General features: G+C 51.4%; 1 protein-coding gene across 1 annotated transcript in view; it reads right to left on the reverse strand.

Moving 5' to 3' along the window:
- The window catches only part of COL22A1 (collagen type XXII alpha 1 chain), a 200,887-nt gene that overhangs the window by 49,072 nt on the left and 130,928 nt on the right, over positions 1 to 20,887 (reverse strand). The window contains exons 41-47 of the mRNA XM_019624053.1: positions 17,656 to 17,691; positions 16,571 to 16,624; positions 15,343 to 15,387; positions 11,726 to 11,773; positions 6,570 to 6,683; positions 6,164 to 6,217; positions 117 to 170 (exon numbers count right to left, since the gene is read on the reverse strand). Coding sequence (XP_019479598.1) covers positions 117 to 170; positions 6,164 to 6,217; positions 6,570 to 6,683; positions 11,726 to 11,773; positions 15,343 to 15,387; positions 16,571 to 16,624; positions 17,656 to 17,691 — 405 coding nt within the window. The remainder of the gene's footprint in view (positions 1 to 116; positions 171 to 6,163; positions 6,218 to 6,569; positions 6,684 to 11,725; positions 11,774 to 15,342; positions 15,388 to 16,570; positions 16,625 to 17,655; positions 17,692 to 20,887) is intronic.

Here is a 20,887-nt window from a genome sequence, read left to right on the forward strand (position 1 = left end):
CACACACACACACACACACACACACGAGACCAGGAACGATGTGGGAAATGGTGCAGCGTTACCCAGGAGAAACAGCGGTGCTGCTTCAGCGTGCAGGCTCATCACAAAGTGTTTACCTGGTCGCCCTTCTGTCCAGCCTCACCGTCTGCACCATGCTCTCCTTTACTTCCCTTGGGAGAAAGAAGAAAGCAAATTAGTGGGAATTTTGCTAGAGCGACATTGTACGCACTTGTTCACCTATCCATTCATTCACTCATCCCTTCACTCATTCCTCACCAATCTCTTATCGAGTCTGTGCTGCAGGTTAGGCCTGGTGTCAGCAGAAACACGTCCTGGTTAAGGAACTGCTGAAGGAATGGCTTGATTTTGTGGTGGGCGCTGGTGGGGGTCAGTGGAAAATGGAGATGGGGACACGCTGGGACGCTTGTACGTTAACCCGTGGCCATGGGTTGAGTTGCAGGCACCGGAGCACATTAGCAGACTGTAGGGCAGCCCTAGATATCAGAAGGGCTGCTCTGGCCCAGTGCGGGGTGGACTCGGTTCAGGATGAAGAAAGGAGGTCAGTGAAGAGGAACGTGGGATGCTGCAGGTGTGACAGGGAAAGGAGCTGAAGCCGCCATGTCTGTGGGTGCTGCCGAGTGGCGGGGAGACGCGGAGGCGGTGCTGGGCTGGCCACACTGCAGAGGGTTGAGGAAGACCGTCTCTGTACAAATGCTCCTAGCTCCCTCCCTTACTAGTTGCGGGACCTTGAGAGGGTCACTGAAACTCTGAGTTGTAGTTCTCCTAATCCACAACATAGAGAAAATAATGATTGCCTACCCCATGAACTGCTGGGAGAAGAAAATCAGGTAATTCCTGGAAAACACTTAGCATGGAGCTGAGAACACAGTAAGAGCTCAATAAATATTTATAAGCATTATTCTACATTATTTTGTATCTAAATCCTGGCTTTCTCATTTACTATGTGTTACTGGCAAGGTGCTTCAACTCTGTTTCCTTACTTCTAAAATGAGAATAGTAGTAATAGTGTCTTTGTCATGGGGTTGTTGTGAGGATTCAATGACCTACAAAGTGCTCAGGCTGGTGATGAGTTAGTTGTTAGCTCTCAATACACATTCACGGAGGGCAGTAGATGGGGGAGGAGGGTTGTTTCTGTGCAAAGGGTGAAAAGAATAACTATTGCATTGTTCTGTACACCTGAAACTAACAATAAAAATAATGCACATTCACGATCATCTTTCTCATCACCATCATCATCACCATCATCATCATTGTCATTATCAGGGTGATGGAAACACTCATAACATGCAACCTACCAAAAATATTTTTTTACAGACTAACCCCGAAAGAAACATTCACAGGTTCCAATCTCTCTTAACTGTCATCTATTTTGGCTCTGCATTTACTGTGTTAACAAATGTATTTCAGTAAAATGTTATTAAACAAAAACATTTCAGTTCCTCTAAAAGAATGCATTATGCAGTGAAGTAAGTCTTTGGCAGTAAGTCAATTTGGCTCTGGCCCCAGGCCTGTCTGTCATCTCTTATCTTTGCATCTTTGAGCAGATCATGCCCCCTCTTTGCTTTCAGTTTGTGCATCCTGTAAATTAAGGGTCAGAGGAGGTCAATCTTCCAGGGTCCTTCCAGGTCCAGCCCCACAATTCTCTCATTGGAACATCAAGCCCAGCCCTCTTCTCATCCAGATGGGCGCACTAGATTGGCAGCTCATTGGTGATGAGGACTAGGCTGCCTTCCTGAGGTATGTTGGGGGGTCAGGTGAGGTAATGCCTCTAATTGCCAAATGCCATTGTTTAGAGCGAAAAAAAATAAAAGATAGGTTCAGAGGGCAATAGCATTTGACCCAACATTTTTGCATGTAATAATTTCTACTGCTTTTAACTCTACAAACCAGCACACTGTCTGCAGGCCACATTATAACCTTAATGAAAATAAGTGACAGACAATAGCACACTGCTTCTCTGACGTTTAGGACAATTGCCTTAAAAGTAAATGGGTTTCCTTTCAAATTCCAGTCCTCAGTCTGCGCTTGGAGTGGTTTCAGTCCTCACCTCTTAACAATGAAAATGTCAGCAGCTCAAGGGATCTCCACAGCCATCCTCTCCTCCACTGCAGGTGGAGACCAAAGCCAACACAGCCACCCCCAAGCCTGACTCACTTCATTCCAGAAGAGAGGACTCGAAGGGCCCCGACTTTGCCAGGCACTCTGCCAGAGCACTCCAGATAATGCTCCATTTCATGTATTTCTTTGTCTATATCCTAAGCTGATGCAAATATATATATATTTGCATATGTCTATGTTATCTAATTTAGCGAGTAGGACTACTCCACGAGGTCAGGGTTACTGTCAGAGTGTACAGATAAGAGATCTGAAGCTACTTGGTATGGTTGCTATTAACTCAAACAGAGCAATGCTTGTGAGGGCAACTCGCAGTTCCACCACCCAGCATGTCCTCCTTGCTGGCAGCACATGCTGGCCCTGTAAACACTCCCCGTTTACTCCTCCCATCCTCTTTGGGAGATAGGCTGTATGGTTCTTCTTTTACAGGTGAGGAACCTGAGGTTTGGAGAAGTCAAATAAACTGCCTAAGCAAAGTCCACTCAGCTGGTATGAGGCAAAGCTAGGCAGGGGAAGCACCTGAACTCCGAAGCTCAGGCTGTGCCCGCCGCTCTCAGTGGCTGCCAGCCCCAGTCTGACTTTTCTGCAAGGCACCAGCCTGTAGGCCTTTCTTCTGCAACACAACATCAAGCCTGGAATTCATGGCTGCATGTGACTGATCTTCACACCTCCTGCCCTGGAAGGGAACTGCTCAAGATGCTAGGTGGGGGTCTTTCAGGATCGAGGCAGCTATGGGTGCAAAGGGACGTCTGCCCCTGGAGAGGGCATGTACTTCACAGCTTTGGGGCACCTCCTGGGCAGGATGGAATCCAGGGCCTCTCCTGGCAGTTCAACTAGCAGCAGAGGACGTATTATTTCTGCCTTCCAGAACCATCCAGAACCTCCCCAGATGTTCATTCGGTGTCTCCAGTTCCTACAGTTCCCATCGCCTGGCTGGTAGACACATGGATGAAAAGGAAACCACATGCTTTTCCTGGGGGATGGAATATTCAGCATTTCCATCCCAGGAGAGGTTTTCACAACTGACTGCAGAGTTACATGTTCCCAGGGTCATGGCTCTGATGACCAGCTTGCTGTTTCTTCCCCTACATGGATTGTGATCATTACAGCAGCCACTATTCCCACTCCTTAGCTCTCAGCCAGTGTTTTTTGCTGTTTGAAAGCTCTAGAATGGGGCTTTGTAATTGGCCATGGCATTAACCTTCCCAGACCCAGCCACCAGCGACAGCAGCTGCAACTCTGCACGGTGAATTATAATTGCAAACAAACAAGCGAACTGAACCCTCTTGGCGATAACACGTGACCAGTGAACACCCAGGGCCTCTGGTTGTAAGAGAACACCAACAATGATCATAAGCGCTTTGCCACCAGTAGCGCTTTCAGTTTACAACTTCATCTCCACGTCCGCAGGTCGGGCAGAGATCCTGTTTGATAAGTGAAGTTCAACACGGAGGAAATGAAACAAGCAGTCCTCCCATCTGTTTTCTGGGGAGTGGCGTGGGATGGATGAAGAGTGTAGAGACGGGCTTGGGCTGGAAGTCCGGGAGCCTGTGAGGCCTCAGGTGAGACATTTAATTCCTCGGGGGCTCCTTTTCCCAGCAGTAGTCAAAGGGATGCTCTAACGGGGGCATCACCACAGCTGAGGGCAGGAGCCCTGCTCCCCACTGGGAGCTGTCCTTGGTGCTGGTGCTGGTTGGCACGTTGCTAGTGTAACAGGATGCTAAGTGTGGGGATCCTAGAACTGGACCAGCAGGGATTCACCTCGGCTATGTCACCTGCTCGTGCAATACTGGCATTTATTCTTGCTAAGCCTTAGTTTTCTCATCTGTAAAGTGGGACAATATCTCTACCTCCTAGGATGATGCTGACCATCGCAGGAGATAATATTATAAAGCAAGTAACCTGGCCCTTGGCCCTGGGAACACTGGGTTTGTTGCCCACAGCAGCCACCTGGGGACTCATTGTGTAGGGTGGACCTGAGCCCTGAGGACTTCTCAAGGTCACCAGGGACTCCTAAATGGAGAAGCTAGAACCCTGTCTTTCAGAGACAGCACGAATTTTGGTTCTTTTTCTGGATGAAAGCTTTCTTTGGTTTGCTCTGTATAGGTGAAGAAACAGACCCTCCCTTGAATCAAATTATAAAAGAACAAAGGCAGAGCCATTATCCTAAGACACCAGCATTTCAAGCAGTGTTGGGCTGATAGAGAAAAGCACCCCTATTTAGTGGAGGCAACTCCTTTTCTGTTTAATGGATTGGCTTTTGTTTATCTGAGTAAAGGCCTTTCCTCAGCAGAGGCTAAACCCAGAAGCCAGCAAGCCGACAGCAGAGGTCACTGAGGGATCAGCTAAAATCATAGGCCTGCAGGGTCCTCTAAGAGAAAAACTCAACCCCTGATGATGACCCCTGAATGAAAGGGTGATGTGCAGCAAATCACTTGGAGGATGCCACCCTCAACCTCACATGCCCGGGCAATACCGCTTGTTCCATCTACATGGAGACCTGGTATCTAATTCCTGAGGCAGGGGCCCTGGGTATGTCAAAACCCTACAAGGCTTCCCAAAATCCATGGACAACAAATGCTAGGCATCTTAGCCTGCCAACCAGGGGCTAGAAGATCTGGATGTGAGTAGTAATACTAATAGCCCCAACCCCATTTTCCAGGGCTGAGGCTAGGTGTAAAATGTGAGGGGCTCCAGAAATCTCGGGACCCAAGATACAGATGCTCCAATGCCTGATTTTAAAAAGTAAAAATTAATGCCAAACAATCCAAGATGAGCAAAATATCAAAATGTAAATAAACCTGGCTCTGATGGGGCTGAGGTTAGGGGGAGGTGAGACGGAGTCGTTCAAGGGTAGGGTTGGGTCCTGTCTTTATTTTAAACTTTCATAGTTTGTTTCTTGTGAACATATTGCATTAATTTGAAGGTTTTAAAGTATTGCATTAGACTTTTAGTTATCTTGGTTACTAAGGTCTGGGCTTCTCCTTATATTTTCCGCTCGGGTCCTCACTCCATCCTGGCCCTGCACTGGCTGTGACCCCGGGACTGAATGAGCAATAGAGATGAGGCTGACGGGGGGGCTTGCAATGTTCCCAGTGCAGGTGGGGCATCTCATGAGCAGAGTCATGGCCATCAGCCTGTGACCTCGCTGCTCTTACAGTCCCTCGTTTACTGCAAGGAGACAGGAGGGCAGAGAGGAAAGAACCACCCCAGGGTCAGAAGTGGGTGAGCTCTCTCTCCTATGGACAATGTTGTGTGGCAGAGACCTGGGACACACTGTGTCCCAACCAGGCCGTAGGAAGGGACACAGCAGCACTTCTGAAGGTTGGGGTGGGCGGTGTGCACATCCTGTAGCAGCATGAAGGCCACAAGGAGCTCAGGGGAGCCCCAGGGGAGCACTTGTATCGGGGGAGGGGGATAAGACTGAGAGGCCAGCACTCATGCAGTCCCTTCTTGGAGCTAAATGCTGTCCCCAACAAGAGTCCAAACAGCCACAGCCCAGATGCTCATTTTGGCAGCCACAGCCTCCCCCACCGGCTCTGTAAAAGCACAGGACCTTTCTGCCTGTTCAGACGGGTGCCTGGCCGTGCATATGAGGGTTAGTAATACTCGCATTTGCACAGCACTTTCCTAGTAATAATTTTTATTGAGTGCCAGTTCCTTTCGATGCATTATATCGCTTAATTCTAATATATTTCGGAACTTGTTTTTATTATTATTAGTGAGAGGTGAAGTTGAGGCCCAGAGAGGTCAAGGGTTTTGTCTAAGGCCACACAGCTCTGGGCACATGTTTTAACCAGTAAGTACTACACATTCCAATCCTGCAGCTCATTTCATACTTTCAACCACTCAGGTATTTACAGATGAACCACCTGAGACTCACCATGGGAACGACCCTGAGCAAGTCAGTGCCATGGTTAGGCCTCGAATGTGGGTTTTCTGATTTTAAACCATTTTTCAAACTTAGAATACCCAGTGAGGTAAGCAGAATGATGCACATGATGCTTATGACGGAGGGCTCACTGACCTGCGCTCCGGCTATTCCCGGGGGACCTGGGGGACCTCTGGACCCGGCATCGCCCTATAGCAGAGACAAAGGAGAAAAAAACACAAATGAGTGTCCAGGGCCCAGGCCCAGAGTCACCAGCAAGCCCTCACCCTGACACACCCATTCACTGACTTCCCACTGGGACTTCCCTGTCCCCACGCCCACCCCCAGCACGTCTGAGCAAATGATGGTACAGGGTGCGGCTGTGCACTCAGGGCATAACCCACAGCAAAGCGGCTCGTGGGTGTGGAAGCCGGTGACGCCTGCCTCCTGCATCCGCACCCTTGAGGGGGCTCCTTCCCTGTGTACCAGACAGGTGCTGGGATCCCCGAGATGCTGTGTTACGTGGCAATGAAAAAGACTAAGTGTCCCCTTTTCTCCTCACCTTTCTCCCCTCTGTGCCGTCTCTCCCGGGCTTTCCTGGGAGGCCTTTGTCCCCTTTAAAACCTGGCAGGCCAGGGAGGCCTGGGGGCCCTGGGGGGCAATCACTGCACACGTCCTGTGAGAAGAAACAACACAGTTACTTGTAACGCCAAAGGCGGCCAAAGCGCCTAGTCTCCAGACAGGGGGATGCCAGCCAGTGATGACGGGAAAGCAGACAGGGGGACTCAGCCATACTTGGTGTCAAACTTGGCGTTTTTCTCTGTCTTAATCTTACATTAGATTTCAGCACTGACATATCTGAGTTATTATCTCATGTCTCCCCGCTTCTGGCCAGCCAGGCTGCTGGGAGGACAGCCCAAGACAACGATGTCTAAAGGGAGTGGACAGGCCTCTGAGCACATCTAAAAACATGACCAGAGCCGGCTTAATGCAAACATTCAGTAGCGTCAAGCACAGCATGGCCTGTCCCTGAGGCTAGAGACAGAACAAAGCGGGAAGCTGAGTGCTCCGCCTGGCAGCTTTGCCAGAGTGGTTTCTGAACAAAGCAGCAGAAGGAAGGGGCCGCAGGCGCACACCGTCGGAGCTTCCTTGCTGTGCACGCACCCAACCTGACCTGCCTGGAATTCTTCGTCCAGAGGAGGTGTTTAATATATGTCCCCGGGCCTGAGCTTTGCTCTGCTTCTTTGAGGCAGGTAAGTGCTGTCCCTGGAACGAATCTGAAGTTCTCTCAGCCCAGGGAGCACGCTCTCCAGTTTGTGTGTCATCCCAGTTCTGACGGTTTGGAGCACAGCATGTCCCAACTGAAGCTCGGCGGCCTGAGCGCTCAGTGGCTTCTTCCCGTTGGAGTTCTATGGGTCTTCTCCCATGCCCGTCTCTCCAGCCCACCCTCTCTACCTCCCTCCTTCTTTCCTTGCGATAAGGGTTAAATGAGATAATACAAAGAAGGCACTTAGAAGAGAGTCAGAGAATCCCCAGCACATTCAACTGTTATTACGAATCCAAGCGTGCGCTCGGTGGTCCCCTCAGTGCTGTCTGCAGAGCATCCGCTGTCAGGCTGTGGGTCCTGAGTTCATGGTTAAAAGGTGACAACTGACACAAAACCAATGTGTTAACTATGGCCTTCTGACCGCTCCACGGACATTTGCAAAGGCACGTGGAGCTGCAGCTGGCCGTATTCACTGAGCTGATGTGTCAGGTGCTTTGGCTTTCGTCCCGGTCTCTAAGTCAGGATGGAAGGGTTCTCCCGTCACAGGAGCAACTCTGAGAGGTCCGTCTTCCTTTAACTTGCTCCACTCTTACTCCATCGTTGAAGGTTCTTTAGACGCCTCCCATGCCAAGACTTCCTGATTGCTTCAGGCTGGGGGTACATTCCTGCCCCCATGGAGCCTATTAATTCTTGCTATTGAAGCCCCTGGCTTGCTGTTGAAGTGGTCTACTTATAGGCCCATCCCCCCAACACCAAGCAAACAGAAAGTATGGACTCAGAAGATAGAGGTAGAATCACCTTCTCATTTATGTCCAATTCCTAGCAAGCAGCCTTCCACAGAGCGTGAGCTCAATAAATAAACGAACCAGTCAACCGAAAACACCAGCCAATCGACGGGTGGACAGACCACGTGAACTTTTGGCATCCTGTGTCATGTTCCGTTAGTGAGTGGTTTGAGGAGCTGGTTGAAATTTTCGGTGGAAAGGTGGAGAGTGCGCCGTGTTGCGGTAGCTGAAGCAACAGCTGAAGGACGCTGTCTAGCTGCCGGGTTTCATTTGGAAGAGTAACAGGGCTGGGAAGAGCTCATCCATTCCTAGACCGTCCCTGTAGTTCCTTTAAATGACTCATCCATGAACCACTGGAGTGGATAGATGATGCAAAGGACTGGAGCTAGCCTGGTGACAGCCTGGAGCTAGCCTGGCCACTGAGATTCTGCTAGACTCAGACGGTGCAGTGGCGACCAGGAGCCATTCTTTGCAGTGGGATCCACGGCTTCCAGGGTTTGTATCTGAGTAATATAAACTCTCGCTACTTTCCTGTTTCTTTCAAGTGTCTGGCAGGGCTAATTCTCATCCCAGGTCTGTCTTAGTCACAGATTCTGTAGAGGACGGTTCCCCGAAGACCAGAGTTGTCAGCAGCCCCCACACTTCCCAGTGAGGGAGCCGGAGCCCAGGGAGCTCAGGACGAGGCCAGCCTCCGACCTGCAGCCCCACCAATGCTAGCTTCAGATCCGGGGGTCCCCAGCCCCTCCTGACCCTGGGCCTCCCCGAACGCCTTGAAACTAGACAGGGTCCTGCTTCCAGCCAGACCCCACTGACGCCTCTGCCCATCTGGGATCATGGCTTCAGCTCTCTGCGCGTCAGCCACCGTATCTGTGAAATGGGGACCTCAAAGTCGGGTGAGAAATCAAGGAGATAATAAACGGAAAACTCCTGCTGCCGTGCCTGGCGCATGATGAGAGCTGCTCCACGTGCCCCACGGTTTCGATTATTATTTATTAGTTTCCACCCTGAATCTGGGGCCTGGCCACACTCACAGGTCAGGTGCCCCTGATCACGACTGGCTCCCAACGCCTCCGCCTCACCGAGGTGTCTCAGGCAAGTCACTTAACCCCTTTGAGTCTATTTCCATATCTATTAACAAGGATCATCCCTTACTTTAGATAAATGCAAAACTTAGAAGGAATATTGCACGCAAGCACCTCGCATGTGGCAGGGTTGTTTGGGCACAATCTACAAGCGTGGATTTGCTCCGGTCTCTATTCCCCTGCCACTTTCTCAGGTGTTTTCCACACGCCCGCTCCGTGTCCATGTGTTCAGCGTGGAACAGTTCACCAAGCATGTGCTCAACGAAACACCTACACAGAGTCTCTGCTACGCGGAGAAAAGCAATTGCTGCTTCCCAGCAGTAGACATAACCTGCAGGTCACCCCAACCCACCTCTCCCTGCACACCTGAGTCCTCACTGTTGTGTCGTCTGTATTTCAGACCTACAGGTGACCGGCAGGGCACCCACACCTGCCTGGATTTACCAGGGAGCCGTCAGGAGGTTCTGGCTCATGCAGAGGTGAACTCAGGCAGTGCAGGGGTTAAGCAAAGCATTTGGAGTTGGACATGCTGGGTCTGAGTCTCGGCTCTGTGCTGTTACCTTCCACAGGTGGCTTGCCCGCCTGTGCTCTGCAGAAGGTTGCAGTACTAGTACCCGCTCCCAGGGTTGTTTGCAAGGATCGGAGTAAATACTATGTATCCAAGGGGATCACCTAATGGAAACATCCTGGCGATGGCCTTCCTGGACACAGATCCAACAGTGAGAGTCCATTTAACAGGGGCTTTCGGAAGGTGAACTTTCTACCCAGGCAGTTTTCCAACTCTCGGAATGAGCTCTGTGACATTGTAACATTCTCTGGCAGTAGTAAATATTCTGCAGTAAAAGATGTCTTCTCATCAAAGGACAGCCCTGCCCCCAGCCACCTGGGCCAAACCAACCAGCTTCAATCTACATCATCAAGATGGCAGCGGCTGACTACGGAAGGGAGCTGTGACAGCCAGCTCTGCAGACCTGGGCAAACGCATGTGGCCCAGTCTCTTGCCTGCAGGGTTTCCAGGCCACAGCACAGCTCCGTGGGACCAGGGGTTTCTGGAGCACCCTGAATGTGGGTGCTCACATGCCCTGCGGGTTCCTCGCTGAACATGGCTGCGTGCTTCCGCAGTTAAGAAATATTGATTTCACTAAACAGGGTCTGTCTCAATGCTGCAGCCGTGGAGCCTGCTGCTTAACCCTCACCAAACGCACCCCTGTTATTATTGGCATAAAGATTGGGGCATCTCGGGGCTGAAATCCTGGGGCTGACGCAAACCCCATTCCTTCCAGAGTGGCGCACTTTATGAAAAATGGTCCAGGCTAATAAAAGCCTGTGCAAACAAGCGGCCAAATCAATAGATAATGATTTCTTGCCATAGCCTTGACTGTGGAGAAAACTCTGTCTTGTCAATAAAAATCAGGGGAAGGCTGTGCCAGGACTACTCATTTTTTAATAAAATGTATCTTTTTCCATCAAGGAATCTCCCCGTGTAGAGAGGTGAAGCGTCCCCGGCCTCCGGGCAGCCTTTCTCTCCCGTTTCCCCCGCTTGCTGTCATACATGAGCTAGGTGTTTCCTGACATTGCCCACCTGTTGCCGTCACGGAGGAAGTGAGGAAGGGGCTGACCACCCAGAAGGCAACGCCAAGCTTCCCCCAAAGTGAAGACAAAGGGTTTAAGTGGAGGCAGCGAAGGGCCCCCCACACTCGCCGCTGCGAGGCCCTTCTTTCAGAAACGGAACTCCTACCCCGTGTCTCCCTGTTGCTCACAGCCCTCCCCTGCTCTCGGCCACGTGAGACCTGAGGTTTCCGGACAGACACCTGGGCATCCAGCATCCACAGCCCTATGTCAGCAGAGTGATGCTCAGCGTGGCGGGGCCTGGCCCTCACGGAGAGAGTGCGCACGGCTCTGAAAACCAGCTCCATCTGCATCCAGACCTGGGCTCAGCTGGCTCAAGGGCCTGCAGCTGCCTCCACCTGCCTGCACCTGGGATCTGGTTCTGGGACCAGCAGGACCCACACGCACCTGTCTGACTCTTTCCAGAACATGAGGGGGCAGTCCTGTGTGGGGTTAAAGGTCGTCTCTGGGCTCAGTGAGGAGTGGTTGTACGCCCAGAGAGTCACTGACTCCCACCATGTCTCAGGTTCCTTACGTGCAAAATGAAAACAAAAACAGAACCAGCCTCACAGGGTAATTGTGAACATCAAATCAGAGACCACATCGAGCACAGCGCCGCTCCGGAAAACTTTGTGATAATGAAAATGCACTGTATCTGAGCTGTCCAATAAGAAACCACGAGCAGCATAGGGCTATTAAGAACTTGGAGTGCGGCTACTGTGACCAAGGACCTGAAATTTGAATTGCATTTCATTTGAATGAACTTAAATTGATCCGTGTGGCCAGTGGCTGCCATATTGAACAGCAGATCTAGTGCACTGCTGGGCAGTGAGCTCTCCACAAACAGTGCTGTGACTGTTAATACTATAATGCAGTTAGTTGTTCAGACAAAAAAAAAACAACACAAACTTATTGAGCTTTTCAATCCCCCCATCACCATTTTCAAAACACATGCACATTGATTTCATGATTTTACCTTAACCAAGAGATGTATGTCCTCTGGAGACAGCCTCGAAGAGGGGCCCTGCCGAAGTAAAAATAGATGAATGCAGACACACATACACGCATACAGACAGCATATCCCATGCATCTGCTGTGAAAGGCCTCCAAAAGGTAATCTGTAATCGTAACACATCTGTGGGGGCACAGGAGGCAAACAGCCCATAGCCTGAGAGCCACAGAGAAGACCCTTCCGAGGCAGGGACCACCCAGGCTGCCCAGCCCAGCCCAGCTGACTGACGCCGGCCTCTCCGGTCCCCAGTGTCCTTCTGCTGGCTTCTTCTCTCCTCCTGGTGGTTCCTCCTCCCACTCCCATCAAACCCTTGTGGGTCACGTGGGTTCTGTAGACGCAAAGGCTGGACCGACATGGGCGTCCCAGATGGGTAACAGCTGTTTGCTATCAGTCATTCACAACCTGGTGTGAATGGAAAGCAATTTCTTTAGCTCCCAGGTGGAACAGCACCTTAAAACCTCATCTGAAACGAACAATAAAAAAATAAAAAATAAAAAACCTCATCTGTCATTATGGGTTGAAAGTCTCTGACTCCAGGAAGGAGATTTTAGAAATCAGGAGGCATTACAAAGCCTCTGGAGGAACGAAGGAGTTTGCATCACCTTCAGACCCAACGTGAATGGGAACATGAATTGTGTGATTGAGGCCAACCAGGAGCCCTAGATGGGGCGCGGGCTGGGTTCACATTAGCGACACGAAACACAAGGCTGGGAAGGAAAATGCAAGCGAAAGGCTGCACTCCAGGGAAGAAGGCGGTCTTAGGTAAGGATTGGAGGTTGGCGTGGTGGAAAACGAGAGCCAGAGAATCCAGTCTCCAGAAGGAAGATGGCAGCTTTCCCGCTAGAATATGGGAAGCCTGTGGCCGCAGTTGAACTCGTGGTGGCTGATTTCTTCCAGTGGAGTTTGAGTTTCGGTTTACGAATTATGAATCCAGTCTTACATCTTAGGGAGGCTGAAGCCAGGACAATTGTCCTGGGTACTCCTCTTATCCTGACCCCATGGGGTTTCTGCCACATCCTGTGGCTAAGGAAACCATGTGACAGTGGCATCATAAGCGTTGGCATAGGAGAACATGACCTTGGTAGTGGCTGGGGATTGGTCTGTGCTGTTTTCTGTGTATGTTCAAGTATCTGGTCAGCCCTCTGGGCTCCTGCAAGAGGAGGCCATCTGAGGGAGACTGGGGTTGGACTGGCTCAGATTTGGAGGTGCTGAGGCAACAGCCAGCATAGGTTACAGCTGCTCAAGACAAAGCCGAAACCTTCCCCAGTTATCTGGAGACCTGCTGGAAGGTGGCCAGCCTTGGCAATATTATCTTGCTGAAACTTTCATTTAAAAGGGGGAAAGGGGCTTTGTTTTGAAGACTTACATTTTTCCCTGCGAAGTTAATAACAGTGGAGGATTCATATTTTTCAAATCGGGACATTTTCCTGCTGCTGGCGTTGTATTCTTTGGGATATTTTTATGCTGTCGTTTGAGCTCTTTGTATAATTAGAGTGAGCTATATTATACAACATGGCTGGGCGTTCATTACAAAGGGAGAGACGACAAGGAGTGAGTTTTCCATCTAGGTACAGTGTGGCCTTGGGGGTAATTTAATTAACAACTGTGCTCTGACCCATTTCTGCAAACATCACAAGATGGGTCTCAAGGAGATACAGAACAGGGCCTGTATGGGGCAGTGGTCTTCCAAAGGTGGACGCAGAGCATGTAAGAGACCACCATGCCTTCCTCAGTGGGTTGTTGTCAGGTGGGAAGAGATAACGGAACCAACAGTGGGAAGGGCAGAGGGTGTACAAGACCCAGCCTGAGACCCTTCTTACATGTTGGTGGGCCCATCCACCAGCTGCCACCAACACTGGCTGGAAATGCCAGGGACGTTGCAAGGCCAGTGGCTGACAGGTATGGAGGTGATGAAGAACGCCCCTGATTGAAGATGGCACCGCTCTGAGGGGCCACCCACACTCCAGAGCTGCCGTGGGATCAGGCCGAGGCTGGATTCCAGTTGAGCTCATAGCTTTGACTGGCCCGTCCCCTGCCATGTCTTGCTTCCCGCAGTCCTTGCAGGCGTCACCTGATTTGCTCCCTTAATCTATCACTTGCACAAGAATCTGCCCCGCCCCCCAAAGAGGCTCTCCTATTAAAGGACCCAACTCTAGATGGGCACAGCACTGGAAAACCACTCCAGATCCCACTGTCCACCCACCGAGAGATGACAATGGTGCAGCAATAATGAACTTCAGCAGGCATGGCTTGTCCAAACCCTGCACATTGCAGAGAAAGCTCTGGCCCTCGCCAGCTCCTGAGGGATGACCTCTAAACCCTACACAGCCCCACCTGCTACGTGTCTTTGTTTACCTGAGCTCGGCCACGCAGAGCCTGTGCTAACACTGATTCATAGTGGGGGCCTCGGGCTGTGGACCAGCCTGACCTCTGGGAGGGCTGGAGACTGTCCGGGTCTCTGCTGTGCCTAGCAGCCTGACTAGAAAGGGACGCTGTTCAAGCCCACAGGGGCCTCTGTGCCTCGGGTCCTTGTCTGAAACTGGGAGCAGGCCAGGCTTGCAGGAGACAGGTGGCATCTCAGACCCATCTTGAGGTGAGGGTTCTGCCCGGAGGGCATACTGGCTTCTGACACCAGACTCCATGGTGTCAGTCTTGAGGCCTGAGAGGCCCCCCCGTCCTCACCTCACCATGACCGTCTCTTCCATCTTAGGTACCGTCCTGCAATGCACTCGAGTACCCCACATCCATGCAGCTGCCTCCATGCTCACCCAGACCTGCTCAGCTTCACTGTTCCCGCCCTGGGGGGCCCGCCCATGGCTGGTTACTTGGCTACACGTTTTGGGCTCCTCTGGCACTGGTAACTTATCAGGGGGCTTCCTGTACCGTGAATATGCTGCACAGAAGGGGAATTGCAGGAACCCTGGGCTGGACGTGCGGCCACACCTCCAGGGCCCCCATCTCAGCGCTGCCCACTCCTGCTCAACGTGGACAGCTCCTGGCGTCCCCACTGTGTGAGAGGAAAGACAGTGTGTGCTGCTGTGAAAAGCAGGCACCTTCGCGGTGTTGATACTATTGAACAAAGGGCAGGAAAGGGGCCAGCTGCGAATTTGCAACGTATGCTGCCTGCCACCGTCCAATTGCTCATCCCAGATCTACTTTTTATCCTTCTCTGTCCTGCTCCATACGCCCAGAGGCTGCACCCCTGGGAACCTAACATGGGGCTCACTTACCTGGGGGCCTGTGATTGAGTTGCACTAATGAGAGGCACCATCAGGAAACTGAAGGGGGTCACTGCTTCCTCCCTGCCTTGGACCAAGCTCTCTGGCAGTGGCTTTGAACCTCCAACTACAGCTCCTTTCAGTCCCCTCCCCAGCACTGTCACTCTCACGTGGCTCAAAATAGCCATAACGGTGGTATCGGCTGCCTGCTGTGGTTTCTCTCTGGGCATTACAGCACCTCTGCCCACAGCTTTATAAAAAGCCCCTTTTCTAAAAGTCTCTTGAACCACCTGAGCTGCATTTTATTCTCGCGGGAGCCCTGACTGTGAGTCAGTGTCCACCCAGCACAGTTAGATGACATACCGGCTTGCCAGGGGGCCCTCTTTCTCCTGGGTTTCCTGGCACTCCCTAAGAGAAGAAAGGAAGAAAACATTAGCTGCGCTCCGCGCATAATCCTGATCCACTCTCCCGGCCTCCCCCGGCCCCTGCACCTGACAAGTGTAACTCATAGGGAGAAAAAAATCAGCGAACCGTGAAGACTGGCACCAGAAAAAATTCATGGTTTCTGATCTCGGTTGACTACGGAAGGCCTCCCAGGAAATGAAGTTTCCTGGGAAATGTTTAGAACAGTAAGCTACCCCTCCTATAATTCCTATCCAAAACACAAAACTGCAAACAACACACACACACACACACACACACACACACACACACAGAGTCCTGTCTTAAACTCCCATCCACCTTTTCCAAACACAGGTGGAAGGGCCAGCTCTGAAAAGGAGGGCCTTTCTACTGGACTGGCCATAAGAATATAACGCCGAGAGGGGTGCAGGTACATTTGAATGCGTGGAGGCAGAAGGTAGAGGGTAACTTCCTCCTGTGAAATGGAGCCCAAGGAAAGGGAGGGACGGGTAACTCATCGTCCGGTGTCTAGTGAGGTAGACATCTGACAGTAAACGCTACTGCTACGGTGCTCGACGCCGTGGCTCCGGAAGCACTCGTGGTTGTCCTCTGACCATCGGGTCAGTGAGTGCACACACAGTAGCTTCCATGCACCTGGCAGGCTGCTGGGCAGCAGGACCCAGGGATGCTTAAGACATTCGGTCCCTATCTTCTCAGAGCTCAGGTCTATCTGAGCAAAAGCCAGCTTGTGGAGATTCGAGTGGGAAGGGATGCATCCTCAGGGAGCACCCGAGAAGCCTGTGGGGTCTCCTTGAAAGGAGAACGCTGTTCCAGGGTTAGGAACTAGGCCACGGAGACGCTGGAGCTGACCTGAGCAGCATGGACTGGCTAGCCATGTGAGACAGCCGAGCGACAAGTAAAGGCTGTCTATGGGATAGCCGGGCGCTTACAAGGTCCAGAGAGCGCAATGCCAAAGCATAAGACGTGAAAGTAGACAATAAAAACAACAGGCCGCAATGCCCCAAAGAGCAAACATCTTATAATGTTCACGGGATAGGGGCAGGCGCAGTGGACAACGACGGCTCCTCCGGGGGTCTCCTGGTCAGGGAGGCCGGGAGAAGGGGGAGGGTGGGCTCCTGAGGGGTCTCCAGGAACCTCAGCTGAGCCCATCCAGTCCCTCTTTACTTACATCCTGGCCAGCTGGTCCCTGGGGGCCGGGGAACCCAGGTAAGCCTCGAGATCCCTGAGGAAAAAGAAGAGAAGAGACCCCACAACAGTGTAAGGAAAACAAGAGTCCCCTCCACCCCAATTCCCTGGCAAGAGCTGATTCTCCTTGGAAGCAAATCACTTCCAATTGGTTAAAAAGCTCTGGACAATATCGGGAATTGGGCACAAACGGCTCTCACTCCCGGGAGGGATTTTCCTTAACTAGAGCTGCAGGTGGGGGACAGCTGTGTGTCTTGGCAGGTGCCGGAGCTGTGACACATGGCTGCTCAGGGGCTCCCCCGGCCTCTTCTGGGCTCTAACACCCACCCCTCCACTAGGAGTCCTGCCTACTTGGCCTCTACAGTCACTTCTGAAATCTCACGCCTATGGATTAACCGCTCTGAGCCTTATATTTCTCACCCATAGAAAACGGGTCTAAAACCTCTCTCCTTAGTTCAGGAATCACATGAGTGGGCAGAATCTAACACGTGCAGAATGGCGCAAGGTACAGCATCATCATAGCTGCATCTCCTCCCGCATGGGGAGAACTCACAGAAACTCACATTTTCCTGATACATATGTGCATATATTTATCCTCAGTGGCTGCTGGCTCGTCCTAAGAACACGCTTACTGAGAGCGCTCCTGTGCCCTTACGTGCATTACGTTCACCTTGTCTACCTTCCAGGGAAGAGAGGTCCCTCATCTGCTCGTGGCTGTGTGGTTGGGGGTGATGGAGCCAGGAGTCAAACTTAGTACTTCTGGCAATTTGATAAATTCACTAAAGCATGGCTGTGCACCTCTGTGGTGCAGAAATGCCACCAAGCCAAGCCAGTGGCAGCCTCCGCGAGTACAGCCCCCCCACATACTGGACTGGGTGGCCGCCCCCCATCCTTGTCTTACTCGAGCACCCCACAGGTCAATGCTCATATGTGGGCGAGTCTGCAATCTCTAACAGTGGTGGTTTTCTGAAGCTATTTTAGTTCCTGGCCCCTCTAGTTTAAAATTGCTTTGATTAGAAAAGAACGTATCACATCCAAAGCCAGCCCTTTCGTTCAGCCACACTGTACCGGGGGTCCTTTGTCTCCTGGTGATCCAGAGGGGCCCTGAGGAAGAAACAAACAGAAGTCAGCCGAGTAGGAATGAAACGTTCACCTAAACACACTGAGGTGTTTCTTTCTAGGCCAGGTTGTCCTAAAAAGAGTAGCTAACTTCCTCCCATCCTTACGTGACTGTCACACTTCTCACCACCCACCCGCTACCGTTACCCATGGAAACTCCTGGAACCTTCTCCATCTGCCCTGGAACTGGCACCACCCTGGTGGCGTCCCCTTGGCTGCTGGCACCTCAGTCTATCCCTAGTCTGTCCAGCTCTGGTGTGAGGCGGGAACCAGCAGCCCCGCATCCTTGTGCTGCACCCCCTTCTGCTCAGGCCGGGCTGCGGGGCACACGCAGGGCCAGGCTCCCCGGTGCGTCTGCTTGGCTGATGCTGCAAAAGTGCCCCTCGCCGCTCCTACAGGGGGGCGTGCACACACACACACACACACACACACGCACACACACACGCACGCACGCACACACACATGCACGCACGCACGCACGCACACGCGCACACGAGACTGCATTCCTACAAGTGTGTCCAGCCTTGAATCTGGCTTCTTGATACTGCATTCCAGATGTGCTCGTGGACCATGGCATTTGATCACAGGTTCAGGGCCTGCGGGGAGAAGTCTCCCTTCCCTGCCTCCTCCCTGCACACATTCTTGTCACACTTGGTTCTCAGCGGAGAAGTCACCACCCTTGAAAAGCTTTCCCTGGCTTCTCCCAGGACGCTTGTCAGAGGTGGTCGCCTGGCCCCTCTGTGCACCTTGTCTAGGATACAATGCTGGGTGCGGCCCTTACGTCTCAGCCACCTGTCCTCTCTACGGAATGGACTGCACGCTGCATGGGACAGGGCACGAGCTCCCTGGGCAGTCGCTCCAGGACTCAGCACAGGCACGGAACACAGCAGCGCCAGCAAACAGCACCAGCAAAATTAAAATCTTAGAGAGTAAGTATGATATTGGGGGTGGGAGGGCAGTAGATGGGGATTGTTTCTGTGCGAAGGGTAAAAAGGATGACTATTGCATTGTTCTGTACACTTGAAACTCACAATATAAATAAATAAATAAATAAAACTAAAAAAAATAATAAGAAAAAGAAAATAAAGTCTAGTTAGGGAACAAAACTAACAGAGATCAACTTAGTAGTAAAAAAAAAAATTAAAATCTTAGAGCATGAGGGAATCATCTATAATTCCACTTCCTTGTCACTGATGGTCCAACTAGGGCCCAGAGGGGACAAGGGACCTGCCCAGCCACACCGGGTCACCTGCCAGGCGGGCTCAGTCCCACCTCCTGCTCTCGGTCCACCCTGTGTTTCCCTGTAGCAGAGCCCACGAGAGCTTCCCTCCATGTCCCCAACAGAGAGAAAAGTTTTCACACAAACGCAGAGGTTTCTGGCAGAATGACCAACAGACGCCCCGAGTGCCCGCCCTTTACACACGCCCCAGGACTGGCTGAGAAAACGGAACGAGCATCATTGAGGGTGCAGAGCTGAGCGCGAAGAAAGGAGGGGATTCTCCGGGCCCGGAGCCAAGCAGGTCAGGCAGGCAGGGAGGGCGGCGGACTCAGGACCCCGCCGGGGGCCTGTCTGGCGGAAGTCGCTGCCCCCTCCCCTGTTTCTCACGGCTTCTGCCACGTGTGAGTCCACGGTACACACAGACCCACACACATGCATGTGGCGGCCGATCCTTTCAAAGTGGTCCTGCTGAGACTGTGCACTTATCCCTCCAGGGAGGGACCTTAGGGACGGTGTATTATTGGGGATGCTTGTGCAGATGCTGCCAGGTCATCCGAGAGTCACCGTTTGTTTCTAATTAAATTCCACGACCCACGTAAAGAGAGCATGCAACTCGTTTGTTAGACTAAGCTCCAAATTCCTCTCTCATGTCATTTAGCATGAAGTCCACATGGGAAAGGCGGTTTTATTATTAAGAAGGCTCATTTCATATCTTAGCTTTATGGATTATCGGCTGTTTGACCTTGAGCAAGTGACTCAGTCTCCCTGAGCTATGGCTTCCTGGACTAGAGCACAAAGCCGTACGCTCATCCTGCCTGTGTGACCAGAAATAAAGACGACACAGTGAGGAGAGAAACAGGCCGGGGCGCAGCCTATGAAAGGCATCCGCACAGCTGCTCTGTCAGCACACTTTCCAGAAGTATAAAAGCGTGTCCAGTCGGACGGGGTGAATAACGCCTTCCTAAATCCAACACCTAACATGTTTTCAACAATATCAACCCCCTTTTCCAAGGTGATGCCTGCATACGTGTCTATTCAAGAGTCACTTAACCCTAGTACACAGATTTTGACCTCTGATACCATTTTCCACTAAAAGGAACTCCAACTCCTTGGAGAAATGACTGACCCCAGAGCTGGGTAAGGAATGTACACTGATGTCAAATATCTGGTCGTTCCAAAGAGCAGGAAGCGATGGAAGATGGCCAGGCCTGCCAACCGTCCTCGGGGTCGGTGTGAACAGGCTCCTACTGGCATAAGATCATTGGAGCAACAAAAGGAGGAGTAACTGCAGTATATTAGGACACATCGCATGTGTTCAAATCGATGAGTTCAAAATTACTCATACAAGACACGGCACCTAATCAGTCATCTTTGTAAGGTGCTGGGAAACCAAGTCATTACTGGAAAAGAATTAAAGGGAAAATGTGGAGTCTCCCCATCCTGCCTTCCGTGGATTTTATACCAAATCGTAAATGAGGGGCTGTTTCTCCACGCAGAACGATTCCAGCTAATAGATGTTTGAACACTGACAGAACGAGAATAGCACCAGCTCCGGCTCCTGATGTGCTAATTGATCTAAGCTTGGACATCAAAGGGCGGGCACATCACAGGGAGAGCGCGGCAGACGCCACGTGCCTCCTGACAGAGAAACACACTACCTGTGAAGCGCTCCAGAAACTTCAAAGCGGAATCTGACGGAGCCTCGAGGCCCGAGCACCATGTACAGGAAGTAACAGAAACAGAGCCAGGTGCTAAATTATTAATTAGCCAATTCCAGGCTGTGGGAAGCTCTACGCAACCAAAACATCCATCTTGTCTCATCAATAAAAAATTACAAACTGAAAAAAAAAAAGAATGAAAGGGAAAACCTATAGATTAATAAAAGAAAGCTTTTAAAAAGAATCAACCAATTGCTGTCTGCTTTAGTTGGATCTTGATTCCAACAAAAGAAAACTGCTGAGG

Source organism: Hipposideros armiger, unplaced genomic scaffold, assembly GCF_001890085.2.
Source record: "Hipposideros armiger isolate ML-2016 unplaced genomic scaffold, ASM189008v1 scaffold_574, whole genome shotgun sequence".
Taxonomy (NCBI): domain Eukaryota; kingdom Metazoa; phylum Chordata; class Mammalia; order Chiroptera; family Hipposideridae; genus Hipposideros; species Hipposideros armiger.